This window comes from Mustelus asterias, chromosome 19 (assembly GCF_964213995.1).
Source record: "Mustelus asterias chromosome 19, sMusAst1.hap1.1, whole genome shotgun sequence".
In the NCBI taxonomy this organism is placed as follows: Eukaryota; Metazoa; Chordata; class Chondrichthyes; order Carcharhiniformes; family Triakidae; genus Mustelus; species Mustelus asterias.
In genome coordinates, this window is record NC_135819.1 from 12833872 (window position 1) to 12854847 (window position 20976).

General features: G+C 48.9%; 1 protein-coding gene across 1 annotated transcript in view; it reads left to right on the forward strand.

The window, feature by feature from the left end:
• The window catches only part of notch3 (notch receptor 3), a 241975-nt gene that overhangs the window by 174163 nt on the left and 46836 nt on the right, over positions 1–20976 (forward strand). Inside the window, exons 10-17 of the mRNA XM_078235047.1 lie at positions 5198–5311; positions 8653–8886; positions 10518–10628; positions 11533–11725; positions 15612–15757; positions 16673–16786; positions 19895–20014; positions 20156–20308. Coding sequence (XP_078091173.1) covers positions 5198–5311; positions 8653–8886; positions 10518–10628; positions 11533–11725; positions 15612–15757; positions 16673–16786; positions 19895–20014; positions 20156–20308 — 1185 coding nt within the window. The remainder of the gene's footprint in view (positions 1–5197; positions 5312–8652; positions 8887–10517; positions 10629–11532; positions 11726–15611; positions 15758–16672; positions 16787–19894; positions 20015–20155; positions 20309–20976) is intronic.

A 20976-nucleotide genomic window follows, 5' to 3' on the forward strand; every position in this document is an offset into this window, starting at 1 on the left:
CAAACCATCAAGTCCCAGTATCATCCCAGTAAGTCTTTTCTGCACTCTTTCTAGTTTAATAATATCCTTTCTATATTAGGGTGACCAAAACTGTACACAATATTCCAAGTGTGGCCGTACCAATGTCTTGTACAACTTCAACAAGATGTCCCAACTCCTGTATTCAATGTTCTGACCATATCTTATGAAGCATGGCACCTTTTGTAAACTTGAGCTCATCTAAAACTCTGCTCGTCATATCCTAACTCGTACAAAATCCTGTTCCCCCATCACCCCTGCACTCTCTGCCCAAGTTGGCTCCCAGTCTGGCAACAGCTCAATTTTTAAAATTACGTCCCTGTTTTCACATCCCTCCAAGGTCTCACCCTCTCCCTATCTCAGTAAATTCCTCCAACCCTCTGTGCTTCTCTTGTACATCCCTGATGTTCACCACTCCACTATTGGTGGCTGAGATTTCAACTGCCTGGTCTCTGAACTCTGGAGTTCGCTTCCTAACCCTCTCTACCTCTCTCTTCTCCCTTAGACGCACCTCGCCGACCAAGCTTTTGGTCACACGTAGTAATATCTCTTTACGAGGCTCAGTGTCAACATTTGATTGAAACTCTCCGGTGAAGTGCCTTGGGAAGGTTTACTAAATTATATAAATGCAAGTTAGTGTTGACAGAAAACCCAGTGCAAACATTTGCGTTATGTGATCTTTAGTGGTAGAGGAATGTTTTAATGTAGGACTCCAGGGGTTAACAGTTTAGGGTGTTGGAGATTGTGGAGGATTTTCATAGAATCATAGAACCCCTACAGTGCAGAAAGAGGCTATTTGGCCCATCGAGCCTACACCGACAACAATCCCACCCAAGCGCTATTCCTGTAACCCCACATATTTACTCTGCTAATCCCCCTGAAACTAAGGGGCAACTTATCGTGGACAATCAAACTAACCTGCACATCTTTGGACTGTGGAAGGAAACTAGAGCATCTGGAGGAAACCCGCACAAACAGGGGGAGAATGTACAAACTCCACAGAGATGGTCACCCGAGGCCGGATTTGAACCCAGTTCCCTAGTGCTGTGAGGCAGCAGTGCTAACCACTGTGCCACTGTTGTGTGGAAGTTGGCACATTGCCTGACCTAACTGACTAATCCTCTCATAGAAACCCTACACAGTGTAGAAGGAGGCCATTCGTTCCATTGAGCCTGCACTGACAACAATCCTACCCCATGCCCTATCCCCACAACCCCACTCATTTACCCCACTAATCCCTCTAACCTCCACATCCCAGTACACTGAGGGACAATTTAGCATGGCCAATCCACCTAACCCGCACATCTTTGGACTGTGGGAGAGGAAACCAGAGCACCCGGAGGAAACCCACGCAGACACGGAGAGAATGTGCAAAGACAGTGACCCAAACCCAAAATTTGCCCAAAAAACATAGCGATCTAATTCACAATAATAAAACTGTGCACCAAGTCATAACCGTACATTCTTTTTTTAAAAAAAAATCGAAGTCTCTCCCCCATGTGCTGACTGGTAGGTGTTTAACGGGAGAGAGGCCTGCAGTGTAGGCCTCACCAGCTATTCTTGTGGTGGGGAGGTTATTCAGAGGTCAGGGTGCAGTATACCTCAGCCAATCCTTTGAAGAAGCTCTCCGTTGGTGGTTGATTGACAAGAGGGGCCGTGTCTGTTATCTCCTGGAGGCGGACAATGTGTCAATTGTTCTCCAAAGGCCTCGGTTCCCCTCGCCTGAGAAGTAGCTGCCCTTAATGAGAGGGAGGCTTAATTCTTTTAGGCCCAATTTACATTTGGGGCAGACACGGGGCCCCTCATATGCTTACTGTGTTTCACATGCAGCCATTGAAGGTCCTGCTTGAAGGAGCAGCACCTTAGAATACAACTGACAGATTCAGTCAGTTCTCCTGGTGCTCCCACTCTCTTTTCATATTCTGTATTGTCACTGTGCTTTTCCTTTCTCAATAAGCTGACACAGGAATACATTGACGAGGGCTCCCAAGTTTCTGAATACGTTTTTTGTTAAGATTCTAGAGAGCTGCGGAATATAAATTTCTGATCTGAATTCAGACAATTCCACTCAGCAGCCGTGGACTTTTAAATCTCTCAAAAAAAACTCTCTTCAGTCAAGCAGCCGGGCTATGATGATGTGATCTTTGTGATTTACATCAGCAAATATTCCTCTCTCTTTTCCCATGTGTTGCCTCTCCTTCCCAAGATAATTCACCTGCCCCCGTTCCTGCCACCTCGGCCCGCTCCTGTCTCCAGTGCTTACCTGACCCTATCGGGAGGCATTCTTGACCAACTTGCGCCCGGCAGCCCTTCAGTCGTCCACTCAACCTTGGCCTCGAGAAGGAATCTTTTTCACTCTCGCACTGGTGAACTCCTGATTAACTGCAGGAAACTCGAGGGATTTATGAGTGAACATGACCTGGGTGAAGCAGAAAGCTAATCGAAAATAAAATAAAATTCGTTGCTACTTCTGTCAAAACCATTTCAATCCCAAGGTTTCATTCAGGCATTCACCTGTCTCCCTCTGCCTGATTTTAGAAAATAAGATCTTTGACAGGGCACGATATAAACTCAAAGACTTTGTCATTTTCGATGGGGGGCCCTTGAAAAGTGGCAGGACAATGATAGATCACTTAGTAAGGTGCTGTCGATGAAAGCCAATGGGGCGGCATGGTGGCACAGTGGGTTAGCACTGCTGCCTCACAGCGCCAGGGACCAGGATTCGATTCCCGGCTTGGGTCACTGTCTGTGTGGAGTTTGCACGTTCTCCCTGTGTCTGCGTGGGTTTCCTCCAGGTGCTCCGGTTTCCTCCCACAGTCCAAACATGTGCAGGTTAGGTTGATTGGCCATGCTAAATTGCCCCTTAGTGTCCAAAGATGCGTAGGTTAGGTGGATTGGCCATACTAAATTGCCTCTTAGCATCCAAAGATGTGCGGGCAAGGTGGATTGGCCATGCTAAATTGCCCCTTAGTGTCCAAAGATGTGTAGGTTAGGTGGATTGGCCATTCTAAATTGCCTCTTAGCTTCCAAAGATGTGCGGGCAAGGTGGATTGGCCATGCTAAATTGCCCCTTAGTGTCCAAAGATGTGCGGGTTAGGTAGATTGGCCAGGCTAAATTGCCCCTTAGTGTCAAGGGGTACTAGCTAGGGTAAATGCATGGGGATAGGGCCAGGGTGGGATTGTGGTCGGTGCAGACTCAATGGGCCAAATGGCTTCCTTCTGCACTGTAGGGATTCTATTCTATACTTCAATTTTGTGACAGTAAATGCAAAAAGGAAGACTTGCACTTACGTCGTGCCAAATCGCATCTCTCACCATTTCAGATGCAACAAATTTCTCAGAAGTGCAACCATTGTTGTATGAACTATCACTGGACGCAGCAAGGTTCCACAAATAGCAACAGGGGCGTTGAGAAGTTAATCCCTTTCTTGGGTGCTGGAAAAGGGAAGAATATCGTCTGATTTCCCCCCGGGAAATCTCCTGTCAGTCCTTAGATATTGCAGTGAGATCTTCCTTGTCCATCGGAACTGACAGCTTAAAGTTCCCTCTGAGTGACACTGCAGCACTCCCTCAGTACCACACTGCACTCAAAAAGGAACAGAGAAAGGAATTTTATTAACACGCGTTGCAATTTTCAGCCCTATTTTTTGTAACCAGACGCTGGATTATGCGCTGTCTGTTCATATCCTGTAGAGAATAGTATTTATTCGAATGATCTGGTATATTGCATAAGGTTTTATCATCTACAATGCTGCTGCCTTTAGCCACTACTCTGCATTTATGCAATCTCATTAGAAATAACGCAGCAAAAACCATGTGCAAACATTTGCTCGTGTGAACCGACACAGCTTGCTTCTCCAGCACTCCAATTTCAACTTTTGCTCCTCTCTTGATCCAATCCCGAAGCTACTTCTCACAGAATCACTTGGTTAAAATATCGAGCAAAAGAAAAGAAAGCTTTGCCTTTGCATAGCGCCTTACACGACCGCAAGACACCCCAGAGCGATTGAGTGGGAACGAAAGATAGCCCTGAATTTATATAGCGGCTTATACGACCGCAAGACATCCCAAAAACGCTTCACAGCGAATGGCGTATTTTCTGAAGTTTAGCTGCTGTAACGTAGGAAAAGTGGCAGCCAAACCTGTGCACACTAAGATCCAACAATGATTAGGTAATCTATTTTGATCATGTTGACTGAGGGATGAGTGTTGGCCAGGACACCGGGGATAACTGTTTGAACAGTGTGGTGGGATAGAATATTCTTTTTCCTCTCATCCAAAAAGGCAGCACCTCTGGCAGTGCAGCACTCCTGCAGCACTGCACTGCGGAGTTAGCCTATGTTTGGTGTTCATGTCTTGGAGTCAAACTTCAACTCACCATCTTCTGAGCCAGAGACAAGAGTGCTACCCATTAAACCACAGCTAAACCAACTACAGAAATTGGAAAGTGGCTGTATTGAAAAGGATCGAAAGAAAAAAACTGAGGGTTCTGCAATGTGTCCTACTTCAAACCTCATGGTACAATGGGTTTGCACTTGACTATAAGCTACGCAGGTTCGCTCCTTTTTAAAACAAAATAGTTTTTCTTGTTTGATCAAAGTTGCAATTTCTTTCCCCCTGTTCTCTCCACTGGGAACAGATAGCCATGAGGTGGAAATGCCGGCGTTGGACTGGGGTGGGCACAGTAAGAAGTCTCACAGCACCGGGTTAAAGTCCAACAGGTTTATTTGGAATCACGAGCTTTCGGAGCGCTGTTCCTTCATCAGGCGAGTGCCTGATGGTATTGTGAGACGTCTTACTGGGAACAGATAGGAGGAAGGAGCTACAGGAGGAGGCTTTTTGAAAGATTGGGTCCACCAGGCGAATGCTAGATGGGTCCTGCAAGTGGTCTGAGCTGGGGTGAGAACTCAAAATTGGTTCCATCACCAGGCAGCCAATTTTAGCAGGCTTGGCACAGTCAGCAAGCCCTCGCATAATGCAGGTGCATGAATCGGCAAGCTAGGGGCAGTGCAGAATTTGACCATAGGTGGATAATATGGCATGTCCTGATCTTTTACTCTGGTTGAGGTCTGCAATTTTAATTACTGGAGAACTTCAGGACTGAGGTCTCCCAGTTCAAGTCCACCGTGCTTGTGACAGCGGGGAACGCTAAGAGGTTTTCTTCCCCTCTCCCCTGCAGGCTTCACCGGGTTGATGTGCCAGATTGACATTGACGAGTGCGCGAGTACCCCCTGCCAGAACGGAGCCAAGTGTGTCGATAGGCCCAATGGATATGAGTGCAAATGTGCGGAAGGTAAGCCTGTAAATTAATTTCTCGCGGCCGGGCACAACCACTCTTAAAACCAGCGTACATCCAGTTACCACAAACACTGCAAAAGCCCAGACACTGCGTTCCCAATGGCTAAGCTGATCCATGGTACAATTTTGTTTGTGATGACTTCACAGTAGAGCAGCATTTCAGTGCTCATGGTTTACCTGAGGAATTGACCACGTGGATTGTACCTTAAGTTAAAGTTTATTTATTCGTGTCACAAGTAGGCTTACATTAACGCTGCAATGAAGTTACTATGAAAACCCCCCAGCCGCCACACTCCGGCGCCTGTTCGGGTACACTGAGAGAGAATTTAGCACGGCCAATGCCCCTAACCAGCACGTCTTTCGGACTGTGGGAGGAAACCGGAGCACCCGAAGGAAACCCACGCAGACACGTGGAGAACGTGCAGACTCCGCACAGACAGTGACCCAAACCAGGAATCGTACCCGGGTGCCTTGCACTGTGAGGCAGCAGTGCCAACCACCTGTGCCCCTGTGCCGCCCCTGCTGATGGTTATGGAGTGGTAGCTGGCAAGAGTCTGAGCAGGAGAGGAAATACTTTTCTAGTAACGCAAATTGTTAATAAACCCTTACTGAGTGGTGGGAGCAGTGAGTAAGAAAGTAATTTACTCTTCAATCCTGTGGAGAATAACCATGGCGGCACAGTGATTAGCACTGCTGCCTCTCAGAGCCAGGGACCCGGGTGCGATTCCCGGCTTAGGTCACTGTGTGGAGTCTGCGCGTTCTCCTTGTGTCTGCGTGGGTTTTCTCTGGGTGCTCAGATTTCCTCCCACAGTCCAAACGACGTGCCAGTTAGTTGCATTGGCCGTGCTAAATTCTCCCTCAGTGTACCCGAACAGGCGCCGGAGTGTGGCGACTAGGGAATTTTCACAGTAATTTCATTGCAGTGTTAATGTAAGCCTACCTGTGACACTGATAAATAAGCTTTAAAAAAAACTTCACAGTAACTTCATTGCAGTGTTAATGCAAGCCTACTCGCGACACTCATAAATCAACTAAACGGAAACTATTTTATACGGATAAACTGCAGTTTCTGTAGGGTATCCCTTGGCCCAAAATGGGACATGTTTTTCTTGGTGCTTCCTACTCTCTGCACCCTATCACACACCCCAGTACCGTGACTGACAGGCCAGCTACCAAACAGTGAAGATGTAATAAGTCCACTTCTTTAATATTTGTGTGGCTGGAATGTTATCCTCCTGGTATTATATCCATGAATTAAGGCCTTTAAGGGAGAAACTGGTGTACACACGTTAGCAGGAGCTGCCTTTACTCAAATCTCAAAATGCGATAAAGGAAATTTGGGTCCTACATTGAACTTGATGTTACTGCCAAATAATTAACCTCCGTTAAATAGCTGGAATTCCAGCTATTGATTCAATGATTTACCTCATTCCAATTGAGGAGTTAGAGAGAAGTTTTTTTTTGACCAGTTTTCAGAAGATGTTAAATTTATCTACAGATGAGTTGAAGAAAAATAAAACATCTTGAGGGACTGACACTAACAAGGCCCTTCAATAGATAAAGCTGTATTGTTCAGGTCAGCCTGATTAGTATTCACAGGATCTGGATCCAGGCACCAGGGAAGCCTATTGGATATGATGTCTATTGTGCCGACAGCTCATAGAATATTCTGTTGAACAATAGCAGGTTTGTGCTATTTTTTTTCCAGCCCCCTTTTTTTTTTGCTCCCTGCCACAGGGCCTCAGATCAGTCCTGAGGTGGCACATGGAGCGAATGTGAGAACCAATTTCGCTGCCTATTTGTCAGGGACTAACACAGAAACAGCAGACAAATTGCACACATTGCTCAATAAATTAGAGGCAATTCTAACAGGAAAACATCTCAGGATTTTATATGTACATGTGTGTGTGGAGATCGTACCCTGGCAGGATATAACCCGGCTAACCCGCACATCCAAAGATGTGCGCGTTAGGCTGATTGGCCATGCTAAATTAACGCTACTGTCAGGGGATTGGCAGGGTAAATATGAGGGGTTATGGGAATAGGGCCTGGGTGGGATTGTGGTCGGTGCAGACTCGATGGGCCGAATGGCCTCCTGCACTGTAGAGTTTCTATGATATTTCTATGATTTCTAATGTGCTGCAAGTTACTTTAATCCAAGAAGTTAATGGATAAATGTGTAGCTGAGCCTAATGGATCAGTTAGTTCTTAACTACTGGCCTGATGGATCTTATGAATTTTGCCCAATAATTCTCCAAACATAGATTCCCCCCTCTTTCCATTTTATTTGCCCATGGTTTCCTCTGGTTACGATGGCAATGATTCAGGCCAACCCCCCCCTTCCCAGACTGGGCGGCACGGTGGCACAGTGGTTAGCACTGCTGCCTCACAGCGCCAGGGACCCAGGTTTGATTCCTGGCTTGGGTCACTGTCTGTGTGGAGTCTGCACATTCTCCCCGTGTCTGCATGGGTTTCCTCAGGATGCTCTGGTTTCCTCCCACAGTCCGAAAGACGTGCTGGTTAGGGTGCATTGGCCGTGCTAAATTCCCCCTCAGTGTACCCGAACAGGCGCCGGAGTGTGGCGACTAGGGGATTTTCATAGTAACTTCATTGCAGTGTTAATGTCAGCCTACTTGTGACACTAACAAACAAACTAGACAGACTGACCACTGAAGGCAGCAGCCCTCACCTCTATTCTCTGGTCAATGTCCCCTCCCTCAGCAAAGCATCCTACTGACGCACCAATCCCGACTAACATGACCATCAGTGTGGACATTCTCCCCCACTGTTTCCAGAACCATTGCCCAAAACTAAGCGAGCTAGCTCATTCTTGCAGCTACTGGTGAGTCCACATCTGGAGCACTGTGAGCAGGTTTGGTCCCCTTATTTAAGGAAAGATATTGGTCGGAATTTTATCGCCTCGCCCGCCCCGATTTTTGGGGCAGGCGAGACTCGCAGAACGGCATTCTCCGTTGGCCTCAGGCTGTCAAGGAGACAAAATTCCGGCAATTATTTCATTGGAGACAGTTCACTCTGATGATCCTGGTATGGAGGGATTGTCTTGTGAGGAAAGGTTAAACAGGTTGGGACTCTACTCATTGGAATTGAGAAGAATGAGAGTTGATCTCCCACAGTCCAAAGATCTGTGGGTTAGGTGGGATTGGCCATGCCAAATTGCCCCTTAGTGTCAGGTGGACTAGCTAGGGTAAATGTATGGGGATAGGGCCTGGGTGGGATTGTGGTTGGTGCAGATCCGATGGGCCGAATGGCCTCCTTCTGCACTGTAGGGATTCTATGGGTCCTTTACTGTTTGACTGGTTTATTTTCCCATTGCAGGTTTTGAGGGGAAGCTGTGCGAGAGGAATATTGATGACTGCAACCCTGACCCCTGCCATCACGGAACGTGTGCCGACGGCATTGCCAGCTTCACATGCCAGTGTGAACCAGGCTACACCGGTTACCGCTGCGAGAATCAGATCAACGAGTGCCATAGCAACCCGTGCCAGAACTCTGGCAAGTGCATCGACCTGGTGAATAAATACATCTGTCACTGCCAACAGGGAACTTCAGGTAACAATCAAAACCAATTCTCGGCCTACGTTATTGCTTTCACTTCCTCTCTCATTTTTGATCGACCCACGGCATGGCGGCACAGTGGTCAGCACTGCTGCCTCACAGTGCCAGGGGCCCGGGTTCGATTCCAGGCATTGGGTCACTGTCAATGTGGAGTTTGCACGTTCTCCCCCGTGGCTGCGTGGGTTTCCCCCCGGATGTTCCGGTTTCCTCCCACAGTACAAGATGTGCAGGTTAGGTTGATTGGCCATTCTAAATTGCCACTTGGTGTCAGGGGCGCCAGCAGGGTAAATACGTGGGGTTACGGGGATAGGGGCTGGGTGGGGTCCAAAGATGTGCGGGTAAGGTTGATTGGCTATTCTTACTTAACCCTAGTGTCAGGGGGATTAGCAGGGTAAATATGGGGATAGCCTGGGTGGGATTGTGGTCAGTGCAGACTCGATGGGCCAAATGGCCTCCTTCTGCACTGTAGGGATTCAATGATTCTATATGTCTGACTGCTCCAATGCTCAGTGAGTGACTAGCCCTTGACCTCAGGATCCCAACTGTTACTCTTGGGCTGCCCTCCAGGGAATGCTCAAGAATAACCCAGCAGGGACCAAAGCATTGGGGCCTGTTTTATCTGCCTCCTCTCCATTGCTGGCTCGCAACGTAATCCCACACCACCAATCCCGCCCACTGCCCTTTGAAAAGCAACAAAGAAACTCAAACACTCCATTTCAGTTTGATGAAAGAATCTTCAAGCTTCACAGAGGAGTGTGAGGTGATGCATTTTGGCAGGAGGGACAGGGAGAGGGAATATGGACTTAATGGCCAGAAGTTTACCACTTCGCCAGAATTGGGGCAGGGTGAGGCTCGCAGGACGACACCCCCCGATGGGCCTCGGACGGGGTCTTACGAGCCTCGGGTGGGCAAGGCAGTAAAATTCCCTCACAATTCCAACAAGTGTTCAGTGGTAGTGGTTCCTGGGGCTTTCGTATGTGCAGATCTTTGAAGGCAGCTGGACATGCTGAGAGAGTGGTCAGGAAAGCATGTGGGATCCTAAGCTTCATAAAGAGAGGTATTAGGTACAAATAGTAGGAGAGGTTATGCTGAACCTTTCGAAAGATCTGGTTAGGCCACAACTGTGGCATTGCATTGCAGTTCTGGTCACCCGACTTGAGGAAGGATGTGAGGGTCTTTGAGCGGGGGGCAGGGGAGAAATATCCAGGGATGAGGGATTTTAGCGGCAGGGTAAAGCCAGAGGATTGAGCTGTCGTGGTGAATTATTGTCACTCGGATTCAGTCACTGGGAGGTCTGGGGAGTTTTCAGGTTCTGTGCACCTGACTCCCAGCAGCACAATTATAAATCTTTCTCTCTCAATCTTGACTTTGTTTGAGGCGAGCGTTTTTAGTAGAGCAGGAAGGAATATTAGTGGCTACATGGCTGTCACAGGGTGTGCAAATCAGATGGGTTTGAGGTGACCAATTCAGCATATTGAGAAGTATTAAACCATGCCAGCTTCCCTGTTATTTGTTAAATAAGCCTGATGATAGAGGTTGGATTGTGACACAATAGACTCCTCTTCCTGGCATTTCGCTGTGTTGCTATTTGAGTGTTTCATTGGCATTTGTACCATTAACTGCAGGTGTCAACTGTGAGATTAACCATGATGACTGTGCCAGTGAACCCTGCGATTATGGGATCTGCCAGGATGGCATTAACCGCTATGACTGTATCTGCAAACCAGGCTTCACAGGTTTGTACACCCGCTTTCAGCTCGACGAGAAAAGTGGCGTTCCTGCAGTTAATGCCACTTTTTTGACACCTCGTTCACTGAGGTGGAGATGCCGGCGTTGGACTGGGGTGGGCACAGTAAGAAGTCTCACAACACCAGGATAAAGAGGTGGCACGGTGGCACAGTGGTTAGCACTGCTGCCTCCCAAGGGCCAGGGACCGGGATTCGATTCCCGGCTTGGGTCACCTATCAGTGTGGCGTTTGCACGTTCTCCTCGTGTCTGCGTGGGTTTCCGCCGGGTGCTCTGGTTTCCTCCCACAGTCTTAACAATGTGTGGGTTAGGTGCTAAATTGCCCCTTAGTGTCAGGGGGACAAGCCAGGGTAAATGCATGAGGTTATGGGGGGTAGGAGCTGGATGGGGTTCTGGTCGGTGCAGACTCGATGGGCCGAATGGCCTCCTTCAGCAGTGTAGGGATTCTATGAAAGTCCAACTGGAATCATGAGCTTTCTGCTCCTTTATAGACATAGAAACATAGAAGATAGGAGCAGGAGGAGGCCATTCGGCCCTTCGCGCCTGCTCCGCCATTCGTCATGATCATGGCTGATCATCCAACTCAATGGCCTAATCCTGCTTTCTCCCCATAACCTTTGATCCCATTTGCCCCAAGTGCTATATCCAGCCGCCTCTTGAATACGTACCTGATGAAGGGGCAGCGCTCCGAAAGCTCGTGATTCCAAATAAACCTGTTGGACTTTAACCTGGTGTTGTGAGGCTTCTTATCGAAAAGCACGAGTGCGCACGGCCCTGCCGGTGGAATCTGGTGGGAGTGGAGGGGCTGGCAATGTTCGCCATAAATCCGCTGGTGGGGCTTTTTTCAACTCTCGTGCTCTCTGAGCTTGTAAGCAAGTCGCTTGTTTCTTTCAGGCCCGCAGTGTAACCTTGAAATTAACGAGTGCGTGTCGAACCCTTGTCGGAATGGTGGAACCTGCATCGATGGCGAGGACGGCTTCTCTTGCCTCTGTCCGGATGGCTACCACGACGCCCTGTGCTATTCCGAGGTGGATGAGTGCAGCAGCAGTCCCTGTGTGCACGGGACTTGTCACGATGACATCAATGGGTAAGGCCACCAAAAGCAAAGCACCAGAGAATTCCAGCCTTTCCTTCCCTGTTTTCAGTTCAGCAGCTGTGGCTCTGCTTGGCTGCCCAGCTGTACCCCGTTCCCCGCTGCTGTTTGCCCCTTCCCGTTAATTCGGGAAGAAACAAAAGAGGTCATTTCAACTTAAATCTCTGGCCCAATGTTTGCTGTCCATGGGGTGAAATCTTACCAAGAAATAGCAGCGTTTTCATAGAATCAGAGAATCCCTACAGTGCAGAAGGAGGGCATTCGGCCCATCGAGTCTACACTGACCACAATCCCAGCCAGGCCCCATCCCCATGCACATACCCCAAATAGTCACCCTGACATGAAGGGGCAATTTAGCATGGCCAATCCACTTAATCCGCACATTTTTGGGCTGTGAGAGGAAACCGGAGCACCCGGAGGAAACCCACGCAGACATGGGAAGAATGTGCAGACTCCGCACAGACAGTGACCCAAGCCGGGAATCGAACCCGGGTCCCTGGCGCTGTGAGGCAGCAGCGCTAACCACTGTGCCACCTCGAATCTCTCCAGATCTTACCACATTCTGTCACAAAGAAACAGGTTGGTGTGTTTCACGCCGTCAGGTAGAGGGGCACGGCCTCAAATTGCTGGCAAAGCCTGGCTGCATGGAAATCAGGGCGCCATATTTAAGAGTGCCCTGATTGGACCACAAACTCACCCCCCCCCCCACCCCCCCACCGCGGAGGTCTCGGGGCTCCCTACATCCCCCCCTTCCCCTCCCTCAATCAGAGCCAGCATTCTTCACCCTCCCCCCAAATATCAGACCCCTTTTCCCCAACCCCTCCATACACACAGCCAATGCCGGCACCACCCCACCTACTTTCCCCTGAACATGGGACACCTTTTCCCCCCCTCCAACCGCCCCCCACCCCTCTCCCCCCCACCCGAACAGCCATCGCTGGCATCCCCAGCTCCCTCGTCTGCTCCCCCCCACAAATAAATAAATCTCCCTTCTCCCCACCATGAGGCTCCCACTGGGGTCTGCCCCCTGGCACAGGTTGGCATTGCCATGTTTATGGGCGGCACGGTAGCACAGTGGTTAGCACTGCTGCTTCACAGCTCCAGGGATCTGGGTTTGATTCCCGGCTTGGGTCACTGTCTGTGTGGAGTTTGCACATTCTCCCCGTGTCTGCGTGGGTTTCCTCCGGGTGCTCCGGTTTCCTCCCACAGTCCAAAGATGTGCGGGTTAGGTTGATTGGCTATGCTAAAAATTGCCCCTTAGAGTCCTGAGATGCGTAGGTTAGAGGGATTAGCGGGTAAATATGTAGGGATGTGGGGGTAGGACTTAGGTGGGATTGTGGTCGGTGCAGACTCGATGGGCCAAATGGCCTCTTTCTGCACTGTAGGGTTTCTATGATTAATAGGCATAGTGCCAACCTATGCCAAGAGGCAGTGGCAGGGGACATAGGCAGACCGCTGCCTGGCAACATCCCTCTCTTTCAGGGGCTATACTCACCTGTATGTTCCCGGCAGTGACTCCCACACCAGGTTTACATCTGGGTGAACCTGTTGTAATCTGCGCCAATGTGACATCACATCGCCAGTGTTTGAAGATATGTCTCGGGATCAATATATATGGCGAGGGGTGGCGAGGGGTGGGGAGGGGTGGGGAGGGGTGGGGGGGGGGGGCGGTGTGAGAGGTGTTTAATAATATAGTTCTTTATTCAAATGTATTGGAATCCTGATTATGTCACCAGCGAGGGGCGGCCAGAATCAGACGTGGCGATCTTGCTGGCCCCTCTTGGGCCCCAGCCACCTTTCCCCTGGACAGAGAAAGTGGGCTCAAGATTGTTCCCGTGATCTTGCAGAGAGTTAAATTGGCACCAGGTGTAAAACGTATATTGCACTAAATCCAATCCGTTTTCTGATGGTTGGGTAAGGTTAAAATTACCCCTTAAATACTTGCCTCCGACTCCTCCCGATGTCCTGCTCTCCTCAAGGTGTTGATTCTGGCTGGTGTTGGTTTCTCTGATCCTCTGGACGCTGCCACAGCTGCTGTTGTTAATGCCTGACCCCGTACGCCAAGTTAAAGTTTACAGTTTATTTATTGGTGTCACAAGTAAGGCTTACATTAACACTGCAGTGAAGTTACTGTGAAAATCCCCGACTTGCCACACTCCAACACCTGAAGGAGAATTTAGCACCTAACCAGCACATCTTCCAGTCTGAGGGAGGAAACCGGAGCACCCGGAGGAAACCCACACAGACACGGGGAGAACGTGCAGACTCCGCACAGACAGTGACCCAAGGAATCGAACCCGGGTCCCTGGCACTGTGAGGCAGCAGTGCTAACCACTGTGCCACCGTGCCGCCCACGTTCCAGGGTTCAGTGGATTGCGAGACGAATTAGAACCCTATGTAATTCATGCTTCGTTTGTGTGGCCTAGCAGTGGGTTGACAGGTCCATGATCAGAAGCCGAAATCCTGCCTACAGACCTTATGGTACTGAGAGCAGTCAGCTTTCAAACCAGATGGACTAACTTGAATGAACAAACCTGTTGTGTGTGTGAGAGAGAGTGTGTGTGTGTGAGAGAGAGAGAGTGTGTGTGTGTGTGTGAGAGAGAGTGTATGTGAGAAAGTGCATGTGAGAGAGAGTGCATGTGAGAGAGAGTGCATGTGAGAGAGAGTGCATGTGAGAGAGAGTGCATGTGAGAGAGAGTGCATGTGAGAGAGAGTGCATGTGAGAGAGAGTGCATGTGAGAGAGAGTGCATGTGAGAGAGAGTGCATGTGAGAGAGAGTGCATGTGAGAGAGAGTGCATGTGAGAGAGAGTGCATGTGAGAGAGAGTGCATGTGAGAGAGAGTGCGTGTGTGAGAGAGAGTGCGTGTGTGAGAGAGAGTGCGTGTGTGAGAGAGAGTGCGTGTGTGAGAGAGAGTGCGTGTGAGAGAGAGAGTGCGTGTGAGAGAGAGAGTGTGTGAGTGTGTGTGTGTGAGAGAGAGTGTATGTGTGAGAGAGTGCATGTGAGAGAGTGTGTGAGAGAGTGTGTGTGTGAGAGAGTGCATGTGTGAGAGAGTGCATGTGAGAGAGGGGGGGTGTGTATGTGAGAGGGAGAGAGTGTGTGTGTGAGAGAGTGTATGTGTGAGAAAGTGAGTGTGTGTGTGTGAGAGGGCGTGGGTGTGTGTGAGAGGGTGTGGGTGTGTGAGAGAGTGTTTGTGTGGGTGTGAGAGAGGGAGTGTGTGTGTGTGAGAGAGGGAGTGTGTGTGTGTGTGTGTGAGAGAGAGAGTATGTGTGTGTGTGAGAGAGAGTGTGTGTGTGTGAGAGAGAGTGTGTGTAAGTGAGAGTGTGTGTGTGAGAGAGGGAGTGTGTGTGTGAGAGAGGGAGTGTGTGTGTGAGAAAGGGAGTGTGTGTGTGAGAGAGGGAGTGTGTGTGTGAGAGAGGGAGTGTGTGTGTGTGAGAGAGGGAGTGTGTGTGTGTGAGAGAGGGAGTGTGTGTGTGTGAGAGAGAGTGTGAGTGTGTGTGAGAGAGAGTGTGTGTGAGTGAGAGTGAGAGTGTGTGTGAGAGAGGGAGTGTGAGTGTGTGTGTGTATCTGTGTGAGAGAGTGTGTGTGAGTGTGTATGCCTGTGAAAGAGAGTGTGTGTGTACACGCGTGTGTATGTGCATGCCCTTGCTCCCTCCCTTCTCCCTTTTCTCTCGCTCCCTGCTCTTCCTTTTCTCACTGTCTTTCTGGTGTCTCTTTCTCCCTCTTTCTGTCTTTCTCTCATTTATCTCTCTCCTCCCTCTCTCCTCCCTCTCGCTCTCCTCTCCATTGTCGAATCTGAAGGCAGCTTTTCTTTCCTTCTCGTCTCATGATCCTTCTGTCTTTGGTTGCTTCACTGTTCACATTCGAACAATTTCACTTCAGGTACAAGTGTAACTGTGAGGCGGGATGGACAGGAATGAACTGCGACATCGACAAGGATGAGTGTGAATCCAACCCCTGCCAGAATGGAGGGAGCTGCTCTGACCTGGTGAATGGCTACATTTGTAAATGCAAGGAGGGCTTTCGAGGTACGTTAAATAGGCCTCCACTTCCTCATACACAGCTGTAACCTGGTCCATTAATCCACTGAGCTGGTAAAGATAACATGACACGATGGTTTTAATCGATAGTTCACGCGCCTATCATTTGAAATATAAATAAATAAAACCATACAGCTCAGGAGGAGGCCGTTCGGCCCATTGCACCTGTGTCAGCTCTTTGAAAGAGCAGTCCAATTAATCCCAGCTTTCTTCCCATCGCCCTGAAAATTCCTCCTTCTCCTTAAAACCCATTACTTTTTTTAAAAAGGTGCTGTTTTCCATTCATCCATACAATCCTACAATGCAGAAGGAGGCCATTTGGCCCATCAAGTCTGCACTGACAACAACCCCACCCAGGCCCTCTTCCCGTAACCCCACATATTTACCCTGCTAATCCCCCTGACACTAGGGTCAATTTACCATGGAACCTAACCCGCACATCTTTGGAGTGTGGGAGGAAACCGGAGCACCCGGAGGAAACCCACTCAGACACGGGGAGGAAGAGCAAACTCCACACAGACTGAGACCCGAGGCCGGAATTGAACCCGGATCCCTGGTGCTGTGAGGCAGCAATGCCAACCACTGTGCCACCGTGCCTCCCACCATCCTTTCGGGCAGTGCCTCAACAGTTCCATATCATTACAACTCACTGCCCAAAGATTCTTTGGAAATCATTCATGGGATGTGAGCATCGCTGGCTAGGCCCAGCACTTGTTGCCCTTTCCTAATCACCCTTTGTTCTGTTGCACAAACAATGCAGAGATACTTTTGTCACTACAATATGTTGCGCCTCTTTTTTAATTTAATCATCCTCCTTCGCCAAGTGCCCCCAAAGCTGGGCATCACTGAGCCACTTCCAAGCTGTGGTCTAACTGAAGAATGCAATTTGATTTCCTTACACAGGCCAGCACTGCCAAGTCAATGTCAATGATTGTGCGTCAAATCCTTGCTTAAACAAAGCAACCTGTGTGGATGGGATTGCCAGTTACACTTGCCAGTGCAAACTGCCTTATACAGGTAAGAACCCAACCTCCCGAACTCTGATCACCTTAGTAGTCACGGCAACAATGAAAAGAGATTTGTCCCTTTTTGGCTTTGCTTTTTATTGAACTCTTTAATTGTCCTCGTTAATGAGCAGCTCAGAGACACAAAGGGTCACGTTGCAAGGACCTGTGGCTCCCTGCGCAGGGCTATAGTGCTGTCGGGGGATGAAGGGGATTTTCATAGTAACTTCATTGCAGTGATAGTCCAAGCCTAGTTGTGACACTAATAAATAAACTTTAAAGCACTCTTGCACGCTAATGTCTTACTTCCAAGTGGAACCATCAGAATACTTCCCGTTAATGATTAATATGAGTCGCTCTTCAATTGTATTTGCTGGATTGTTGTGTATATAGCATGCATGGCTACGTGCAAGAAAGCGGCTTCTAGTTCGAAGCAGTCTTCGGCTGTACGTGTGACAGGACTTGCCAACTTTGCCGAGTTTGGTTGCCTTGCTGTAGAGCGTGTTTGGGTGATTACGTAACAGGAGAGCTTATTACTTTTCAAAATGATCAAGTTCCACAGCAAGCTTGCGTCCGAGCTGCTTTATTTTCATGAATCCTCAGGAATCTGTTTGCAGATCTGCAGATTAAGGTTAACGTGTAGGTTCAGTCGGCAGTTAGGAAGGCAAATGCAATGTTAGCATTCATGTCGAGAGGGCTAGAATACAAGAACAGGGATGTACTTCCGAGGCTGTATAAGGCACTGGTCGCACCCCATTTGGAATATTGTGAGCAGTTTTGGGCCCCGTATCTAAGGAAGGATGTGCTGGCCTTGGAAAGGGTCCAGAGGAGGTTCACAAGAATGATCCCTGGAATGAAGAGCTTGTCGTATGAGGAACGGTTGAGGACTCTGGGTCTGTACTCGTTGGAGTTTAGAAGGATGAGGGGGGGATCTTATTGAAACTTAGAGGATACTGCGAGGCCTGGATAGAGTGGACGTGGAGAGGATGTTTCCACTAGTAGGAAAAACTAGAACCAGCGGGCACAACCTCAGGCTAAAGGGACGATCCTTTAAAACAGAGATGAGGAAGAATCTCTTCAGCCAGAGAGTGGTGAATCTGTGGAACTCTTTGCCGCAGAAGGCTGTGGAGGCCGGGTCATTGAGTGTCTTTAAGACAGAGATAGACAGGTTCTTAATTAATAAGGGGATCAGGGGTTGTGGGGAAAAGGCAGCAGAATGGGGATGAGAAAAATATCAGCCATGATTGAATGGTGGAGCAGACCCAATGGGCCGAGAGGCCTAATTCTGCTCCTTTGTCTTATGGTCTTATTTCAGTGCCATATTGGACAGTTCAGGATTTTACCATGACTCTGTGACTATTAGTCCCACAACACTAGGTTAAAGTCCAACAGGTTTCTTTGGTATCATGAGCTTTATCAGGTGAGGACAGAGGGGAGGCAAAGGCCTAGTGGTATTATCGCCAGATTATTAATCCAGAAACTCAGCTAATGTTCTGGTGACCCAGGTTCGAATCCCGCCACGGCAGATGGTGGAATTTGAATTCAATGAAAAATATCTGGAATTAAGAATCTACTGATGACCATGAAACCATTGTCGATTGTCGGAAAAACCCATCTGGTTCACTAACGTCCCTTTAGGGAAGGAAATCTGCTGTCCTTACCCGGTCTGGCCTACATGTGGCTCCAGAGCCACAGCAATGTGGTTGACTCTGAACTGCCCTCCAAGGGCAACTAGGGATGGGCAATAAATGCTGGCCCAGCCAGCGGCGCCCAGGTCCCACAAATGAATAAAAAAATAAAACAATCCCACCCAGGGTCCATCCCCATAACCCCACGTATTTACTCTGCTAATCCCCCTGACACTAAGAGACAATTTGGTACGGCCAATCAGCCTAACCTGCACATCTTTGGACTGTGGGAGGAAACCGGAGCACCCGGAGGAAACCCACGCAGACACGGGGAGAACATGCAGACTCCACACAGACAGTGACCTGAGGTGGGAATCGAACCTGAGTCCCTGGCGCTGTGAGGCAGCTGTGCCAGCCACTGTGTCACCGTGCCGCCCATATTGTAGTCACCAAACGTAGTTGTCACTAATTGCTGTTGTAAATTAATAGTTCAGCAACTCGGGTCAAGGTATTCATAGTGGCTCATATTGTCTGCTTCTGCAGTGACGTTAGACATGAAAGGATCACCATCCACTATCTGTGAACAATAAGAGGGAGGGTTGTTTGCCCCACGGTGTCCTATTTACCGTACAGTTATTCACATGTTAAGTTTTGAATCATGATGAGATTGTGGGTTACCCAAACTGTTCATTACAGTGAAAACAAGAGGATATATTGGGGTCCAAACTAATCATGACCATAGCCTGGGCCTTGAGATAGAGTCATAGAAGTTTACAGCATGCAAACAGGCCCTTCGGCCCAAACTTGTCCATGCTGCCCTTTTTTTTAACCACTAAGCTAGTCCCTAATGCCCGCGTTTGGCCCATATCCCTCTATACCCATCTTACCCATGTAACTGTATAAATGCTTCTTAAAAGACAAAATTGTACCCGCCTCTACTACTACCTCTGGCAGCTCGTTTCAGACACTCACCACCCTCTGTGTGAAAAAGATTGCCCCTCTGGACCCTTTTGTATCTCTCCCCTCCCCTCTCACCTTAAACCTATGCCCTCGAGGTTTAGACTCCCCTACCTTTAGGAAAAGATATTGACTATCGAGCTGATCTATGCTCCTCATTATTTTATAGACCTCTATAAGATCACCCCTCAGCCTCCTATGCTCCAAGGAAAAAAGTCTCAGTCTATCCAACCTCTCCTTCTAACTCAAACCACCAAGTCCCGGTAGCATCCTAGTAAATCTTTTCTGCACTCTTTCTAGTTTAATAATACCCTTTCTATAATAGGGTGACCAGAACTGCGCACAGTATTCCAAGTATGGCCTTCCCAATGTCTTGTACAACTTCAACAAGACGTCCCAACTCCTGAAGGGCCTGTTTCCATGCTGTAAACCTCCATGACTCTAACTCGAGCAGCTTCAAGGAGTGAGTCCAGTTGGCACAATGTTGTCCGTCTCAATAATCCAAGGGTGAAATTTGCTGCTCTGTCTCCCCGTAGGACCAAACTGTGAGAGCGTGCTGGTTCCGTGTTCGCCCAACCCGTGTGAGAATGGAGGTGTTTGTGAGCACACCCTGGACTATGAGGATTTTGTGTGCACCTGTGCAGAGGGATGGCAAGGTAAAAACAAGCCCCCCCCCCCCCCCCCGCCAAGCGTGGTATGGGGACAATAATTTAGTGCGGTGAACCCTCACTGACATTCAGAGGGAAATGGTCGGCGTCCCTCACCACTCTCTGCCTCTCTCCCTCCTTTCGCCTCAGGACGGGTCTGTCAAGTGGACATGGACGAGTGTGCAGCCAACCCCTGCAGGAATCGAGGCTCCTGCACCAACACATTGGGAAACTACATCTGTGTGTGCCAGCCCGGATTCACAGGGCGCGACTGTGAAACAGACATCAATGATTGCACTCCCAGTAAGTATTCACTTCAGCTGCAGTGAAGTCCCTTTGATGTTAAACAAAGAGAAGCTTTCAGTGTTTGCACATCGGGCCTGAGTTCAAATCCCACCACGGCGTCTGGGGAAGTTAAGTTTAGTTAATTAGGAAACTCGCAAATAAAAAAAAATCGTGATGACCACGAGAATATTGGATTCCATAAATACTTATCTGGTTCACTAATGTCCTTCAGGGAAGGAAATCTGCCGTCCCTACCCGGTCTGGCCTACATGTGACTCCGGACGCACAGCAATGTAGTGGACTCGTAACTGCCCCTCTGAAATGGCTGGACATGTCGCAAAGTTAGATTCAAAATGGATGATTCACTAAGGTGGACAACAAATGCTGGTCTTGCCAACAGTTTTTTTATTCTTCGGTGGAACGTGGGCGTCGCTGGCTGGGCCAGCATTTATTGCCCATCCCTAGTTGCCAGAGGGCAGGTGAGAGTCAACCACATTGCTTGTGGCTCTGGAGTCACATGTAGGCCAGGCCGGGTAAGGACGGCAGATTTCCTTCCCTAAAGGACATTAGTGAACCAGATGCATTTTCCGACAATGGTCTCATGGTCATCAGTAAATTCTTGATTCCAGATTTTTTTTATTGAATTCAAACTCTACCATCTGCCGTGGCGGGATTCGAACCCAGGT